The 15,241-nt window shown below is 45.3% G+C and overlaps 1 protein-coding gene across 7 annotated transcripts in view; it reads left to right on the top strand.

Moving 5' to 3' along the window:
* The window catches only part of LOC115145578 (type II inositol 3,4-bisphosphate 4-phosphatase-like), a 406,180-nt gene that overhangs the window by 176,138 nt on the left and 214,801 nt on the right, over positions 1 to 15,241 (top strand). For 6 of the 7 annotated variants that reach the window (XM_065003896.1, XM_065003895.1, XM_065003893.1 and 3 more), the window contains 2 exons: positions 3,679 to 3,797; positions 11,622 to 11,738. In XM_065003896.1, coding sequence (XP_064859968.1) covers positions 3,679 to 3,797; positions 11,622 to 11,738 — 236 coding nt within the window. Of the gene's footprint in view, positions 1 to 3,678; positions 3,798 to 9,521; positions 9,603 to 11,621; positions 11,739 to 15,241 lie in introns of those variants that run through there. The other variant, XM_065003897.1, reaches the window with a different exon arrangement.

Below are 15,241 nucleotides of genomic sequence, written 5' to 3'. Positions count from 1 at the left end.
TGATTCAGATGTCTCACCCTGTAGTCGTAGAGCACTGTAGTCAGATATTACACCCTGTCTAGTAGTCCTAGAGCACTGTAGTCAGATATTACACTCTGTCTAGTAGTCCTAGAGCACTGTAGTCAGATATTACACCCTGTCTATTGTCCTAGAGCACTGTAGTCAGATATTACACCCTGTCTAGTAGTCCTAGAGCACTGTAGTCAGATATTACACCCTGTCTAGTAGTCCTAGAGCACTGTAGTCAGATATTACACCCTGTCTAGTAGTCCTAGAGCACTGTAGTCAGATATTACACCCTGTCTAGTAGTCCTAGAGCACTGTAGTCAGATATTACACCCTGTCTAGTAGTCCTAGAGCACTGTAGTCAGATATTACACCCTGTCTAGTAGTCCTAGAGCACTGTAGTCAGATATTCCACTCTGTCTAGTAGTCCTAGAGCACTGTAGTCAGATATTCCACTCTGTCTAGTAGTCCTAGAGCACTGTAGTCAGATATTACACCCTGTCTATTGTCCTAGACCACTGTAGTCAGATATTACACCCTGTCTAGTAGTCCTAGAGCACTGATCCTAGTCAGATATTACACCCTGTCTAGTAGTCACTGTAGTCAGATATTACACCCTGTCTAGTAGTCCTAGAGCACTGTAGTCAGATATTACACCCTGTCTAGTAGTCCTAGAGCACTGTAGTCAGATATTACACCCTGTCTAGTAGTCCTAGAGCACTGTAGTCAGATATTACACCCTGTCTATTGTCCTAGACCACTGTAGTCAGATATTACACTCTGTCTAGTAGTCCTAGAGCACTGTAGTCAGATATTACACCCTGTCTAGTAGTCCTAGAGCACTGTAGTCAGATATTACACCCTGTCTAGTAGTCCTAGAGCACTGTAGTCAGATATTACACCCTGTCTAGTAGTCCTAGAGCACTGTAGTCAGATATTACACTCTGTCTAGTAGTCATAGAGCACTGTAGTCAGATATTACACCCTGTCTAGTAGTCCTAGAGCACTGTAGTCAGATATTACACCCTGTCTAGTAGTCCTAGAGCACTGTAGTCAGATATTACACCCTGTCTAGTAGTCCTAGAGCACCGTAGTCAGATATGACATCCTGTCTAGTAGTCCTAGAGCACCGTAGTCAGATATTACACCCTGTCTAGTAGTCCTATAGCACTGTAGTCAGATATTACACCCTATCTAGTAGTCCTAGAGCACTGTAGTCAGATATTACACCCTGTCTAGTAGTCCTAGACCACTGTAGTCAGATATTACACCCTGTCTATTGTCCTAGAGCACTGTAGTCAGATATTACACCCTGTCTAGTAGTCCTAGAGCACTGTAGTCAGATATTACACCCTGTCTATTGTCCTAGAGCACTGTAGTCAGATATTACACCCTGTCTAGTAGTCCTAGACCACTGTAGTCAGATATTACACCCTGTCTATTGTCCTAGAGCACTGTAGTCAGATATTACACCCTGTCTAGTAGTCCTAGAGCACTGTAGTCAGATATTCCACTCTGTCTAGTAGTCCTAGAGCACTGTAGTCAGATATTACACCCTGTCTAGTAGTCCTAGAGCACTGTAGTCAGATATTACACCCTGTCTAGTAGTCCTAGAGCACTGTAGTCAGATATTACACCCTGTCTAGTAGTCCTAGAGCACTGTAGTCAGATATTACACCCTGTCTAGTGTCTAGTAGTCCTAGACCACTGTAGTCAGATATTACACCTGTCTAGTAGTCCTAGAGCACTGTAGTCAGATATTACAGTCTAGTAGTCCTAGAGCACTGTAGTCAGATATTACACCTGTCTGTCCTCTAGTAGTCCTAGAGCACTGTAGTCAGATATTACACCCTGTCTAGTAGTCCTAGAGCACTGTAGTCTGTAGTCAGATATTACACCCTGTCTAGTAGTCCTAGAGCACTGTAGTCAGATATTACACCCTGTCTAGTAGTCCTAGAGCACTGTAGTCAGATATTACACCCTGTCTAGTAGTCCTAGAGCACTGTAGTCAGATATTACACCCTGTCTAGTAGTCCTAGAGCACTGTAGTCAGATATTACACCCTGTCTAGTAGTCCTAGAGCAGAGCACTGTCTAGTAGTCCTAGAGCACTGATCAGATATTACACCCTGTCTAGTAGTCCTAGAGCACTGTAGTCAGATATTACACCCTGTCTAGTAGTCCTAGAGCACTGTAGTCAGATATTACACCCTGTCTAGTAGTCCTAGAGCACTGTAGTCAGATATTACACCCTGTCTAGTAGTCCTAGAGCACTGTAGTCAGATATTACACCCTGTCTAGTAGTCCTAGAGCACCGTAGTCAGATATTACACCCTGTCTAGTAGTCCTAGAGCACGTAGTCAGATATTACAGATATTACACTGTAGTCTAGTAGTAGTCCTAGTCAGCACTGTAGTCCTCACTGTATTCAGATATTACACCCTGTCTAGTAGTCCTAGAGCACTGTAGTCGGATATTACACCCTGTCTAGTAGTCCTAGAGCACTGTAGTCAGATAGTTACACCCTACACCCTCTAGTAGTCCTAGAGCACTGTAGTCAGATATTACACCCTGTCTAGTAGTCCTAGAGCACTGTAGTCAGATATTACACCCTGTCTAGTAGTCCTAGAGCACTGTAGTCAGATATTACACCCTGTCTAGGTAGTCCTAGAGCACTGTAGTCAGATATTACACCCTGTCTAGGTAGTCCTAGAGAACTGTAGTCAGATATTACACCCTGTCTAGTAGTCCTATAGCACTGTAGTCAGATATTACATCCTGTCTAGTAGTCCTAGAGCACTGTAGTCAGATATTACATCCTGTCTAGTAGTCCTAGAGCACTGTAGTCAGATATTACACCCTGTCTAGTAGTCCTAGAGCACTGTAGTCAGATATTACACCCTGTCTAGTAGTACTATAGCCCTGTAGTCAGATTTTCAACCATTCAGTGACAGCATATGGCTCTTTGTGGTTACTTCAATATCTACATGTATTGTCCAATATCACTTTACATTAAATTCTGGTGACCACAGCCTCATACTGAGACAGAAAGGGAGGGACCATTCCTGGACAGGAAGTGTTGGTTTCCTATGATGGCCTAGCCTCCCCCCATCCCCTCGCCTCCCCTCGTCCCAGTCTTCCTGTCAAACAGGAAGCCTGGAGGAACTAGGGACTGACCAGGGGTTTCACTGACAAACATTAAATCCTAATAAAACGGACAGTCCTCAGCACACTCACTCAGCTGAGGGAAGAAGGAAGAGAGAAGACTGACTGGCAGACATGTTAGTTTGACGACTGGGTCTCAGGAGACGAGCTGCTTTCCAGAAGTAAGGACATATGATTTCCCATTTCCTGTACAGTGAGGATACTTCCCTAAGAAATAGTTTTTAAAAAATCCTTCCACCACTCTCACCTCATGCCCTGGGAATGGTGGGGTCATGGTGATTTCCCTCCTCCTTCCTCTCCTTTCCCTTTCCCTTTTTTCCTTTCTATTCAACCTTGTGTTGTTTGATGTTGGGGTTTTACTCAGGGAATGTACTATACTGACTGTCCTCTCTCTCTCTGCCCTCCCCCTATCATCAACTCTCTCTCTCTGCTCCATCTTTCTCTCTCCTCCCCCACTCTTTCTCTCTCTCTGACTCTGTGTGTATGTGTGTGTCCTCCCCTTCTCCAGAGTGCAGGGATCTGATTGGCTCTGGCAGAGACAGGAAGCCCAATGCTCTAGTCCAGGTTGCTGTCATCGACCCCCGGGAACAATACCTGGTCTCCCACGCCTGCACAGAGATAGTAGAGGTAAGGCACACGCATATGCACTGACACATATACACACACACACGCATATGCACTGACACATATACACACACACACACACATACACGCATATGCACTGACACATATACACACACACACACACACACACACACGCATATGCACTGACACATATACATACACACACACACACACACACACCCTGACACATATAAATACACACACACACACACCCTTTCACAAGCCACTTAATGCAGCTACCTCCCCTCCCTCCTCACTCCCTCTTTCTCTCTCACACACTCCTTTGCTATCTCACTCCCTTTCTCTGCCGGTGATTGTTATTTTTACTGTTAAAGGGTCGCTCTGGTTCACTGGGTCTAAGTTGCTATTGCTGTTGTGGTTAACATGGAACCCAAACCGGGTGCGTGCGTGCGCCATCGTGCATACATTTATTTTGTCCCCCCACACCAAATGTGATCACGACACGGAGGTTAAAATATCAAAACAAACTCTGAACCAATTATATTAATTTGGGGACAGGCCAAAAAGCAGTAAACATTTATGGCAATTTAGCTAGCTAGCTTGCACTTGCTAGCTAATTTGTCCTATTTAGCTAGCGTGTTGTTGATAGTTAATTCGTCCTGGGATATAAACATTGAGGTATTTTACCTGAAATGCACGAGGTCCTCTACTCCACCAATTAATCCACACAGAAAACTGTCAACCAAATTGAATCTAGTCATCTCTCATCCGTCCAGGCTTTTTCTTCTCTTGACTTCATATTGCGATTGGCAACTTTCATAAATTAGATGCATTACTGCCACTGACCTCGTCCGTCTTCAGTCACCCACGTGGGTATAACCAATGAGGAGATGGCTTGTAGGTACCTGCTTCTACAAATCAATGAGGAGATGGGAGAGGCAGGACTTGCAGTGTGATCTGCGTCAGAAATAGAACTGACTTCTATTTTAGCCCTTGGCAACGCAGACGCTCGGTGGCGCGCGCAAGCAGTGTGGGTGCAATAATTGAATAATATAGATTTCTAACGCGAGCGGTGTAGTCAGCCTGTTAAATCTTTCTCTCTCTCATTTGCTTGCTCTCTTTTGTTCCCTCACTACCCCTCCCTCTCTTTCTCATTCGCTCTATCTCTGTCTCAATTCAAGGGCTTTATTGGCATGGGAAACATGTTATCTCTCTGTCTTTCTCTCTGATTTGTGGTTAGAGCCCTCTACCTGTCTCAATCTGACTATCAGTCAGTCAACTGCAGTAGCAGACTGTTTGTGTGTGCCTACTGTGTTTGTGTGTGTGTGTGTTGAGTCTCTGCGCTCCATACAGTCTCACGGAAGTGCCCTCCGACCTCTACCATGGCAACAAGAGCACAAGTGTTTTCGGGGCGGCAACATCTGTCCCGGGCTGGAATACCCACCTAGAACACACACGTACACACACACACACACACACACACACACTGGTGTAAAGTACTTAATTAAGTAAAAAATAATAAATAATGTAAATGGTGTTGGAGTGTGCCCCTGGCTATTTGTAAATTAAAAATCTCTTACTGTAGAAACGCCATAGAAATTAAAAGGAGTCCTCGTCCTCCACTCACTCTGGGTCTGGGTCCAAGTGGAAAACACAGGATGTGGTACAGCAGTTAGCAGTACAGTACGGCTCAGCTGCAGGACTAGTGTGATTCCATAGCTGTAATGTGACTCTTGCTTTGGAGAGGGATCTGAGAACAACATGGACTGTTGCTTTCGGCTTCTCAAAGGGAGGGTAATGTACTATACTGTATGTATGTAGCCGTGGAGATCGCTTCTGATCATACTGTAGACGTGTCTCTGGATTTATAGTCGCATGGTATTGTACATATTGAACCAGACGCAGTGTAACTTCTGTATCTGACTGGTCGATGTATTGGAATGAATAGTCTCTCTAATTCATTACGTATCACTGAACACTGATAGGGATTTTTTGGGGGATCAACTTGTACAGTGGGGCAAAAAAGTATTTAGTCAGCCACCAATTGTGCAAGTTCTCCCACTTAAAAATATGAGAGAGGCCTGTAATTTTCATCATAGGTACACTTCAACTATGACAGACAAAATGAGGAAAGAAAATCCAGGAAATCACATTGTAGGATTTTTAATGAATTTATTTGCAAATTATGGTGGAAAATAAGTATTTGGTCAATAACAAAAGTTTATCTCAATATTTTGTTATTTGTTATATACCCTATGTTGGCAATGACAGAGGTCAAACGTTTTCTGTAAGTCTTCACAAGGTTTTCACACACTGTTGCTAGTATTTTGGCCCATTCCTCCATGCAGATCTCCTCTAGAGCAGTGATGTTTGGGGCTGTTGCTGGGCAACATGGACTTTCAACTCCCTACGAAGATTTTCTATGGGGTTGAGATCTGGAGACTGGCTAGGCCACTCCAGGACCGTGAAATGCTTCTTGCGAAGCCACTCCTTCGTTGCCCGGGCGGTGTGTTTGGGATCATTTTAATGCTGAAAGACCCAGCCACGTTTCATCTTCAATGCCCTTGCTGATGGAAGGAGGTTTTCACTCAAAATCTCACGATACATGGCCCCATTCATTCTTTCCTTTACACGGATCAGTCGTCCTGGTCCCTTTGCAGAAAAAGAGCCCAAAGCATGATGTTTCCACCCCCATGCTTCACAGTAGGTATGGTGTTCTTTGGATGCAACTCAGAATTCTTTGTCCTCCAAACACAACGAGTTGAAGTTTCACCAAAAAGTTATATTTTGGTTTCATCTGACCATATGACATTCTCCCAATCTTCTTCTGGATCAACCAAATGCTCTCTAGCAAACCTCAGACGGGCCTGGACATGTACTGGCTTAAGCAGGGGGACGTGTCTGGCACTGCAGGATTTGAGTCCCTGGCGGCGTAGTGTGTTACTGATGGTAGGCGTTGTTACTTTGGTCCCAGCTCTCTGCAGGTCATTCACTAGGTCCCCCCGTGTGGTTCTGGGATTTTTGCTCACCGTTCTTGTGATCATTTTGACCCCACGGGGTGAGATCTTGCGTGGAGCCCCAGATCGAGGGAGATTATCAGTGGTCTTGTATGTCTTCCATTTCCTAATAATTGCTCCCACAGTTGATTTCTTCAAACCAAGCTGCTTACCTATTGCAGATTCAGTCTTCCCAGCCTGGTGCAGGTCTACAATTTTGTTTCTGGTGTCCTTTGACAGCTCTTTGGTCTTGGCCATAGTGGAGTTTGGAGTGTGACTGTTTGAGGTTGTGGACAGGTGTCTTTTATACTGATAACAAGATCAAACAGGTGCCATTAATACAGGTAACAAGTGGAGGACAGAGGAGCCTCTTAAAGTAGAAGTTACAAGTCTGTGAGAGCCAGAAATTTTGCTTGTTTGTAGGTGACCAAATACTTATTTTCCACCATAATTTGCAAATAAATTCATAAATCCTACAATGTGATTTTCTGGATTTTTTTCTCATTTTGTCTGTCATAGTTGAAGTTTACCTATGATGAAAATTACAGGCCTCATCTTTTTAAGTGGGAGAACTTGCACAATTGGTGGCTGACTAAATACTTTTTTGCCCCACTGAATTTATTTTCAAAGGATAACAGACAAGAACAAATAGCACCAGGTATGGTTTTACAGTAAGAGACTCAACAATAACACTAAACAGGCAGTACACCATACAGAGTGTGTGTGTGGCCAGCCATAGGGAGTCCCTATACTACATTGTTTATTTGAGCTCTGTCTGTCTGTCCATCATTCCTCAGTGCTGCAGCTGTTCCTTCATTGACCTCTCCGGTTAAAATGGGAAAGGCCCTATATGTGTGTGTGTGTGTGTGTGTGTGTGTGTGTGTGTTTGTGCATGCTCACACTCATGTCTGTGTATGAAGTGTGAATATGTCGGAGACAGGCCGGCTGCCGTGTATTGTTCCCAGAGGCCCTGGTGTCCAACAGCTGGGTCTTACCAGACTGGCAGCTACCGCTATGCCGGGAGACAGACTGGCAGCTACCGCTATGCCGGGAGACAGACTGGCAGCTCCCGCTATGCCTGGAGACAGACTGGCAGCTACCGCTATGCCGGGAGACAGACTGGCAGCTACCGCTATGCCGGGAGACAGACTGGCAGCTCCCGCTATGCCTGGAGACAGACTGGCAGCTCCCGCTATGCCTGGAGACAGACTGGCAGCTCCCGCTATGCCTGGAGACAGACTGGCAGCTACCGCTATGCCGGGAGACAGACTGGCAGCTCCCGCTATGCCTGGAGACAGACTGGCAGCTACCGCTATGCCGGGAGACAGACTGGCAGCTCCCGCTATGCCTGGAGACAGACTGGCAGCTACCGCTATGCCGGGAGACAGACTGGCAGCTCCCGCTATGCCTGGAGACAGACTGGCATCTCCCGCTATGCCTGGAGACAGACTGGCAGCTCCCGCTATGCCGGGAGACAGACTGGCAGCTCCCGCTATGCCTGGAGACAGACTGGCAGCTCCCGCTATGCCTGGAGACAGACTGGCAGCTCCCGCTATGCCTGGAGACAGACTGGCAGCTACCGCTATGCCGGGAGACAGACTGGCAGCTCCCGCTATGCCTGGAGACAGACTGGCAGCTACCGCTATGCCGGGAGACAGACTGGCAGCTCCCGCTATGCCTGGAGACAGACTGGCAGCTCCCGCTATGCCTGGAGACAGACTGGCAGCTCCCGCTATGCCTGGAGACAGACTGGCAGCTACCGCTATGCCTGGAGACAGACTGGCAGCTCCCGCTATGCCGGGAGACAGACTGGCAGCTCCCGCTATGCCTGGAGACAGACTGGCAGCTCCCGCTATGCCTGGAGACAGACTGGCAGCTCCCGCTATGCCGGGAGACAGACTGGCAGCTCCCGCTATGCCTGGAGACAGACTGGAGACTGGTGACCTGCTGCCCCCCCCTCCCCCTCTCTCACCCCCACACATGTGTTCAGGGTGTTATTGAAGCATTACAGAGCAGGTGTTTCCTTATCCTAAACAGTCCATCTTGGGGCAGTGTGAAGCCTATATGACAGAGACCCTTTTTTTCATTTGAATTATTTTTGTTTGAAATGTTGGGCAAAAAGTTAAATATATAAATATAAGCAGTAGATATCAACAGACTTCAAAGCAATCTGTCCTATCAATCAGTTTTATCAGACATGTTGGGCTCAAGTGTAAACCCTACTAAAATGCTATTGGAGATCCTCTCTAAGCACCCAGAGTGGTGTGAGTTATATACTGTACCTCTGAGAGAGGAGATCGACAGGACAGAGAGGGTGACATTTAGGCCCCACGGTAATCTGTTTGTCTATGGGAAAATCTTTATTCTGAAAGCCATTACTGCCAAGGGCCCAGGAGTGGCCTTCTCAAAAAAGGGATTTGAACGCACGCTGTGGGGCCAAGTGCCCAGTAGGATAAAACAAGCCTTTCATGTCATGCTAGTGAAGCGAGGTGTGTGTGTGTGTAAATCTGATGAGGGTCAAGGGAATGGGTGAGAGCCAACTCTGAGAGAGTCTCCTGCCATGGGACGATACTCCCCCTCCACACACACACACACCCTCCACACACACACACTCTAATAGTGTAATGCCTCGCCCATTCCTTGGAGGTCTGTAACCCAAAGGCACCGAGAGGGGCGTCCCTGTCTATATACGCAGCTGTCTCCCCTACTGCCGTAGACATACTGCCTGACTGGCTGGCACATTGACTGACTGTCTAACTACTTCTCTCTGAAGTACTACTGCTGCTCCTCCACTCTACCTGTTTGTACCACTGTGTGAATTTGGCTGTAGATGGAGTTGCCAAACATGCTGGTAAGTATGAAAGAAGGCTATTCAGTTCAGAATGTCTTGTCGAGGGAATTTGAGGTGTGTGTGTTTTGTGTGTGTGTGTGTGTGTGTGTGTGTGTGTGTGTGTGTGTGTGTGTGAGCACTCAGCGAGTCTTTGATTTCCCCTTGTTTTGCCGGCTGTACCAGATTGTGTGTGAATGTGCTGCTACAGAATGCCCATATGCCCCTCAAAGCATGGTAGCATGGTAGCATGGTATCTGGGTGGCAGTACGGAGCAACACTGTATACTGAGAGCATGGTAGCATGGTATCTGGGTGGCAGTACTGAGCAACACTGTATACTGAGAGCATGGCCGTAGAGTACTCTCCAATGGATTAGTGTTGTTTTCTCTTTCCCACTGCTTGGTGTTAATACAGGGGATGAAAACATCTAGTAGACTAGGGAGGAGAAGGGAGGAGAGGGGTTTGTGCAGAGGTTGGCTCATGAGGAGCGAGGTGTGTGTGTGTGTGTGTTTGCAGAGGTGTGTAACACGTGGATGTCCTGGGGTAGCCTCGTGTCTTGGCTGCCGATCTGTAACCACAGGTCCTTCCACAGTCTATATCCCTCCAGTACTCCCCTACTGTATCAATGGGCTTACTGTGTTAGGCTAAGATGTGTTAGTTGTTATTCACCTTGGATAAGGATGTCCTCCTAGTCAATAAAGGGACATGTAAACAGACTGGAGGCTTCTATCGATCCTTTGTTGAGGTGACTAATCTGAGCGATTTGGGTTTTCCTAGCCGACGACCGTTGCTACGGCGGAATGCAGTACTGGAGACAGTGGAGGCGTTTTTCATGTCGACAGATTATCGTTAGGCTGTTTACGGGATGCACCCGTGTGTGTGTGTTTGTGTGTGTGTGTTTGTGTGTGTGTGTGTGTGTGTGTGTGTGTGTGTGTGTGTGTGTGTGTGTGTGTGTGTGTGTGTGTGTGTGTGTGTGTGTGTGTGTGTGTGTGTGTGTGTGTGTGTGTCCGTGTCCGCGTGAGTCAATGTGTGTGGGTACTGACTGTGTGTCCAGCCTGTCCCGGGGGCCTGCGTTCCAGAGCCACCCATCAGGGCAGGGCAACAGGAAAAGGGGAGCCCCTGATGTAAACACCAGTTTGCTTTGAACACACAAAGCTTCACTACACCAGGGTATATACAGACCCAGTCAGGGTACACATTATACCAGGTCACAGTAGGCTCCATAGGCCTCTCTCCTGACCGGGCCTGCGGCCCTATAGGGGGGGGCTATGGTGCTTGGTGTCTTGTGGGAACCTGGGTGTGTTTGTGTGTTTAGGCTAGCGGAGGTCATGCATCCATGTGTCTGTGTACAGTACCAGCCCTCTATGGCAACAAGCTCTCACAGTCTCATTGCAGAATCAGATGTCCAAGCCCTTAAAATGCCACATTTCTTTGGCATTCACTCCAGAATCGTTAAGTTAAGGATTGGCTTTAAACAAAAAACAACTTCATGGTTAAGTTTAGGCATTCATTCTGAATGGTTAAGTTAAAGGGATACTTCGGGATTTTGGCAATAAGGCCCGTTGTCTACTTCCCCAGAGTCAGATGAACGTGTGGATACCATTTGTATGTCTTTGTGTCCAGTATGAAGGAAATTACAGGATGTTTAGCAAACCAATGCTAACTAGCGGTAGCGCAAAGACTGTAAGTCTATGAGAAGTCTACCCATAGACTTCCATTTATTGCGCTAACACCCAGGAGCAGTAGGGAAGCAGACTGAGCACAGCTGTTGGCTCACTCATCCCTTTCTCTCTCTCTCCACCTCTCCCCTCCACCCACACACTCTCCTTCTTAATTTCAATTCATGTACTTTATTGGCATGGGAAACATATGTTTACATTGCCAAAGCAAGGGAAATAGATCATAAACAAAAGTGAAATAAACAAAGAAAATGAGCAGTGAACATTACACTTACAAACGTTCCAAAAGAATGAAGACATTTCAAATGTAATATTATTTCTCCCTCTCTCTCACTCTCATGTTCCTTCTCATCCTCTCTCAGGGTAGCAGAGACCCGTTGTTCCTGACAGGGGTGACCTTCCCTCCGGAGTACCCTGCCAGCCCAGAGACGCTAGTCAAGCTCACCGTCTACGATGTGAGAGACAAGGCCCGCGACAATGTAAGTAAACCGCTATGTGTGTGAAGGGGCTGAGGGGGGAGGGTGTGTACGGGGAGAGTGTGTGCTGGGGAAGAAGTGTGTGTGGGGAGAATGGGCAATGCCTCAAATTGTTGTTTTCTTTGCTGTGCGTGCCGAAGGTCTTTCTTTTGTGTGTGGTTTTGTTAATCTGGCTGCGCTGCAAACACTTGCAGGGCGGTAGAGAACAGAAGTTGGGAGGCCTTAAGTATGGGTGATCTATCATGTTGTTACGCATTTGAAGTGAAGTCACAGGCCTTCACATTGAGTTCTGTCTGTGTGGCATGAACTGGGTCAAAGGAGATCTGAAAGCAAGAGTGAGGCCTTTGGTGATCTTCCCATGGGAATACATACCCAGAGATCAATGAGAATGGGGATAGCTCTAGACATGGAATTCTGAATGTTGGTCGGTCTGGGCCTTCTGGTTCGGAACCCTTTTAAACAGCCTTCAAATCATCTAATGGGTTCTCCAATATGAAACACTTTAGGCTTGCCTTGGATACTGGCTATGAAGGATTAATTTGCTAACTTCTTATGGCTGGGGGCAGTATTGAGTAGCTTGGATGAATAAGGTGCCCAGAGTAAACTGCCTGCTACTCAGTCTCAGTTGCTAATATATGCATATTATTAGTAGTATTGGATAGGAAACACTCTGAAGTTCTAAAACTGTTTGAATGATGTCTGTGAGTATAACAGAACTCATATGGCAGGCAAAAACCTGAGAACAAAATCCAACCAGGAAGTGGGAAATCTGAGGTTGGTTGATTTTCAACTAATTCCCTATTGAAGATAGTGGGATATTGGTCATGTTGCACTTCCTAAGGCTTCCACTAGATGTCAACCATCTTTAGAAACGTGTTTGAAGCTTCTACTGTAAAGGAGGGGCTCATAAGGGCTCTTTAAGTCCGTGGTCTGGCAGTGTGCCACAAGCTCGTGACGCTCATTCATGTGAGAGGTAGCTCACGTACAAAGGAATTTTCCGGTTGGAACATTATTGAGGATTTATGTTAAAAACATCCTAAAGATTGATTCTATACATCATTTGACATGTTTCTACGGACTGTAACAGAACTTTTTGACATTTCATCTGCTCCTAATGAACGCGCTTCGTGACTTTGGATTTGTTTACAAAACGCGCTAACAAAAGTAGCTATTTGGACATAAATGATGGACATTATCGAACAAAACAAACATTTATTGTGGAACTGGGATTCCTGGGAGTGCATTCTGATCATCAAAGGTAAGTGAATATTTATAATGTTATTTCTGACTTCTGTTGACAGCACAATATGGCGGATATCTTTTTGGCTTGTTGGGTCTCTGAGCACCGTACTCAGATTATTGCATGGTTTGCTTTTTCCGTAAAGATTTTTTTTTATCTGACACAGCGGTTGCATTAAGGAGAAGTTTATCTAAAGTTCCATGTATAACACTTGTATTTTCATCAACATTTATAATAAGTATTTCTGTAAATTGTTGTGGCTCTCTACAAAATCACCGGATGTTTTTGGAACTACTGAACATAACGCGCCAATGTATACTGAGATTTTTTTTATATAAATATGAACATTAATCGAACAAAACATACATGTATTGTGTAACATGAATTCCTATGAGTGTCATCTGATGAAGATCATCAAAGGTTAGTGATTAATTCTATCTCTCTTTCTGATTTTTGTGACTCCACCCTTTTTGCTGGAAAAATGTCCGACTTTTTCTTTTCTGTGACTTGGCTCTGTCCTAACATAATCGTTTGTGGTGCTTTCGCTGTAAAGCCTATTTGAAATCAGACACTGTGGTGGGATTAACAACAAGGTTACCTTTAAAATGGTATAAGATACTTGTATGTTTGAGGAATTTTAATTATGAGATTTCTGTTGTTTGAATTTGGCGCCCTGCACTTTCGCTGGCTATTGTCATATCGATCCCGTTAATGGGATCTCAGCCCTAAGAAGTTTTAAGGATATGGGTTACTTACTCCACGATGATGCCATAGCTGTTGTATGGATTCTATACACTAACTACCACTACAGCACTGTGACGGCACTACCTGGAGCACTGGAACCAGAGGGAACAGAAAGATATGGAACAGCGACATCATAGCTATTGTATGGGTTCTATTTAAGCAATAAGGCCCGAGGGGGTGTTGTATATGGCCAATTTACCACAGCTACGGGCTGTTCTTAAGCACGACGGAACGCAGAGTGACAAGATACAGCCCTTAGCATATTGGCAATGTACCACCAACCCCCGAGGTACCTTATTGCTATTGTGAACTGCTTACCAATGTAACTACAACAGTACCAATAAATGTTTTGTGATACGTGTACGTTCTGATATGCCACGGCTGTCAAGCCAATCAGCATTCGGGGCTTGAACCACCCAGTTTATAAAGTGGGTTACAGATGCCACATGGTCAACTAGCTTATGTAAACGTGTATCTCACAGCTACATACACCTACAGTACACATGGGATACATTCAGTCCCTCTATGCTTCTGACTTGTGGCTATATCATATCCATTGTAGGGATTCTATGTTGTCATACTGCCGATATCACAACATGTATTTCACACCTACACGTGAGAAGAAAAAAGTATATAAACTGTTAGTTGAAAAATAGAACTCGAACTGGACTTCACTCAGGTTAGAAAAATAGGTTTGTTTCACTCTTCCTGAGCCTCAGGTACTGTAGAGTAGTTAGAATCCAACTGTTCTGTAAAAAATATAGCAAGTTAGCAACTTGCTAACAACCCCTGAAGCCTGGGATGTAAACGATGCAAGCTAGTTCCTTCTGAGGTCTTCATGTAATATTGATGGAAGACTACACCTATGTGAGCCCCAACACTGTTCAAACTCTACAATACCTTCACCGTGTAAGACTCGGTTAGACACTGGTCATGTCAAGCAGTCAGTCACGTATCCCAAGTGGTAGAGTTCTGTTAAAAATGAATGTTGAATCGTTCGTGGCCACACAAGCTAACGCCTTGATATAAAGATATGTTATAGATGCTTGGTAAAGGCATAAGCTGTGTCACAGCTATATCTGGGAATGGTTGGCGGGAGTTCATTGTCCAGGCAGCTTGCTTTGGAGCCTATGGGTTTTATAGAATGTTCTGGTTCTTTGGTCTGTCTTTGTTGAGGGATGAAAATAAAGTGAATTCAATTGTTTACTGCTCACAAATGGGAGGAGTCGTGAACCTTATGGAGACATCATCTTGGTCTTTTTGGTACAGCTACTGTCCTTGGCTGTCCATTATGACCTCTCCTTTCAAACCTGATCGTAAAATCCAACCATCCTTACAAGCATCATCCTTTATTCCATTTCTTAAAACATCCATAATAATCAGAATACAGTAGAACAATGTTCCCTCTTCTATGATATAGCCTGCAGTAGCCTATAGGTTGTGTTCAATGCAGGCCTACATTGCATCAGATTTTTCAAAATATTTTTACACTATGCAGGGAATCAATTCATACTTTTTGTAT

Source organism: Oncorhynchus nerka, linkage group LG18, assembly GCF_034236695.1.
Source record: "Oncorhynchus nerka isolate Pitt River linkage group LG18, Oner_Uvic_2.0, whole genome shotgun sequence".
In the NCBI taxonomy this organism is placed as follows: Eukaryota; Metazoa; Chordata; class Actinopteri; order Salmoniformes; family Salmonidae; genus Oncorhynchus; species Oncorhynchus nerka.
Note: the sequence above shows the minus strand (reverse complement) of the source record. Positions and strands in the feature narration are given on the sequence as shown.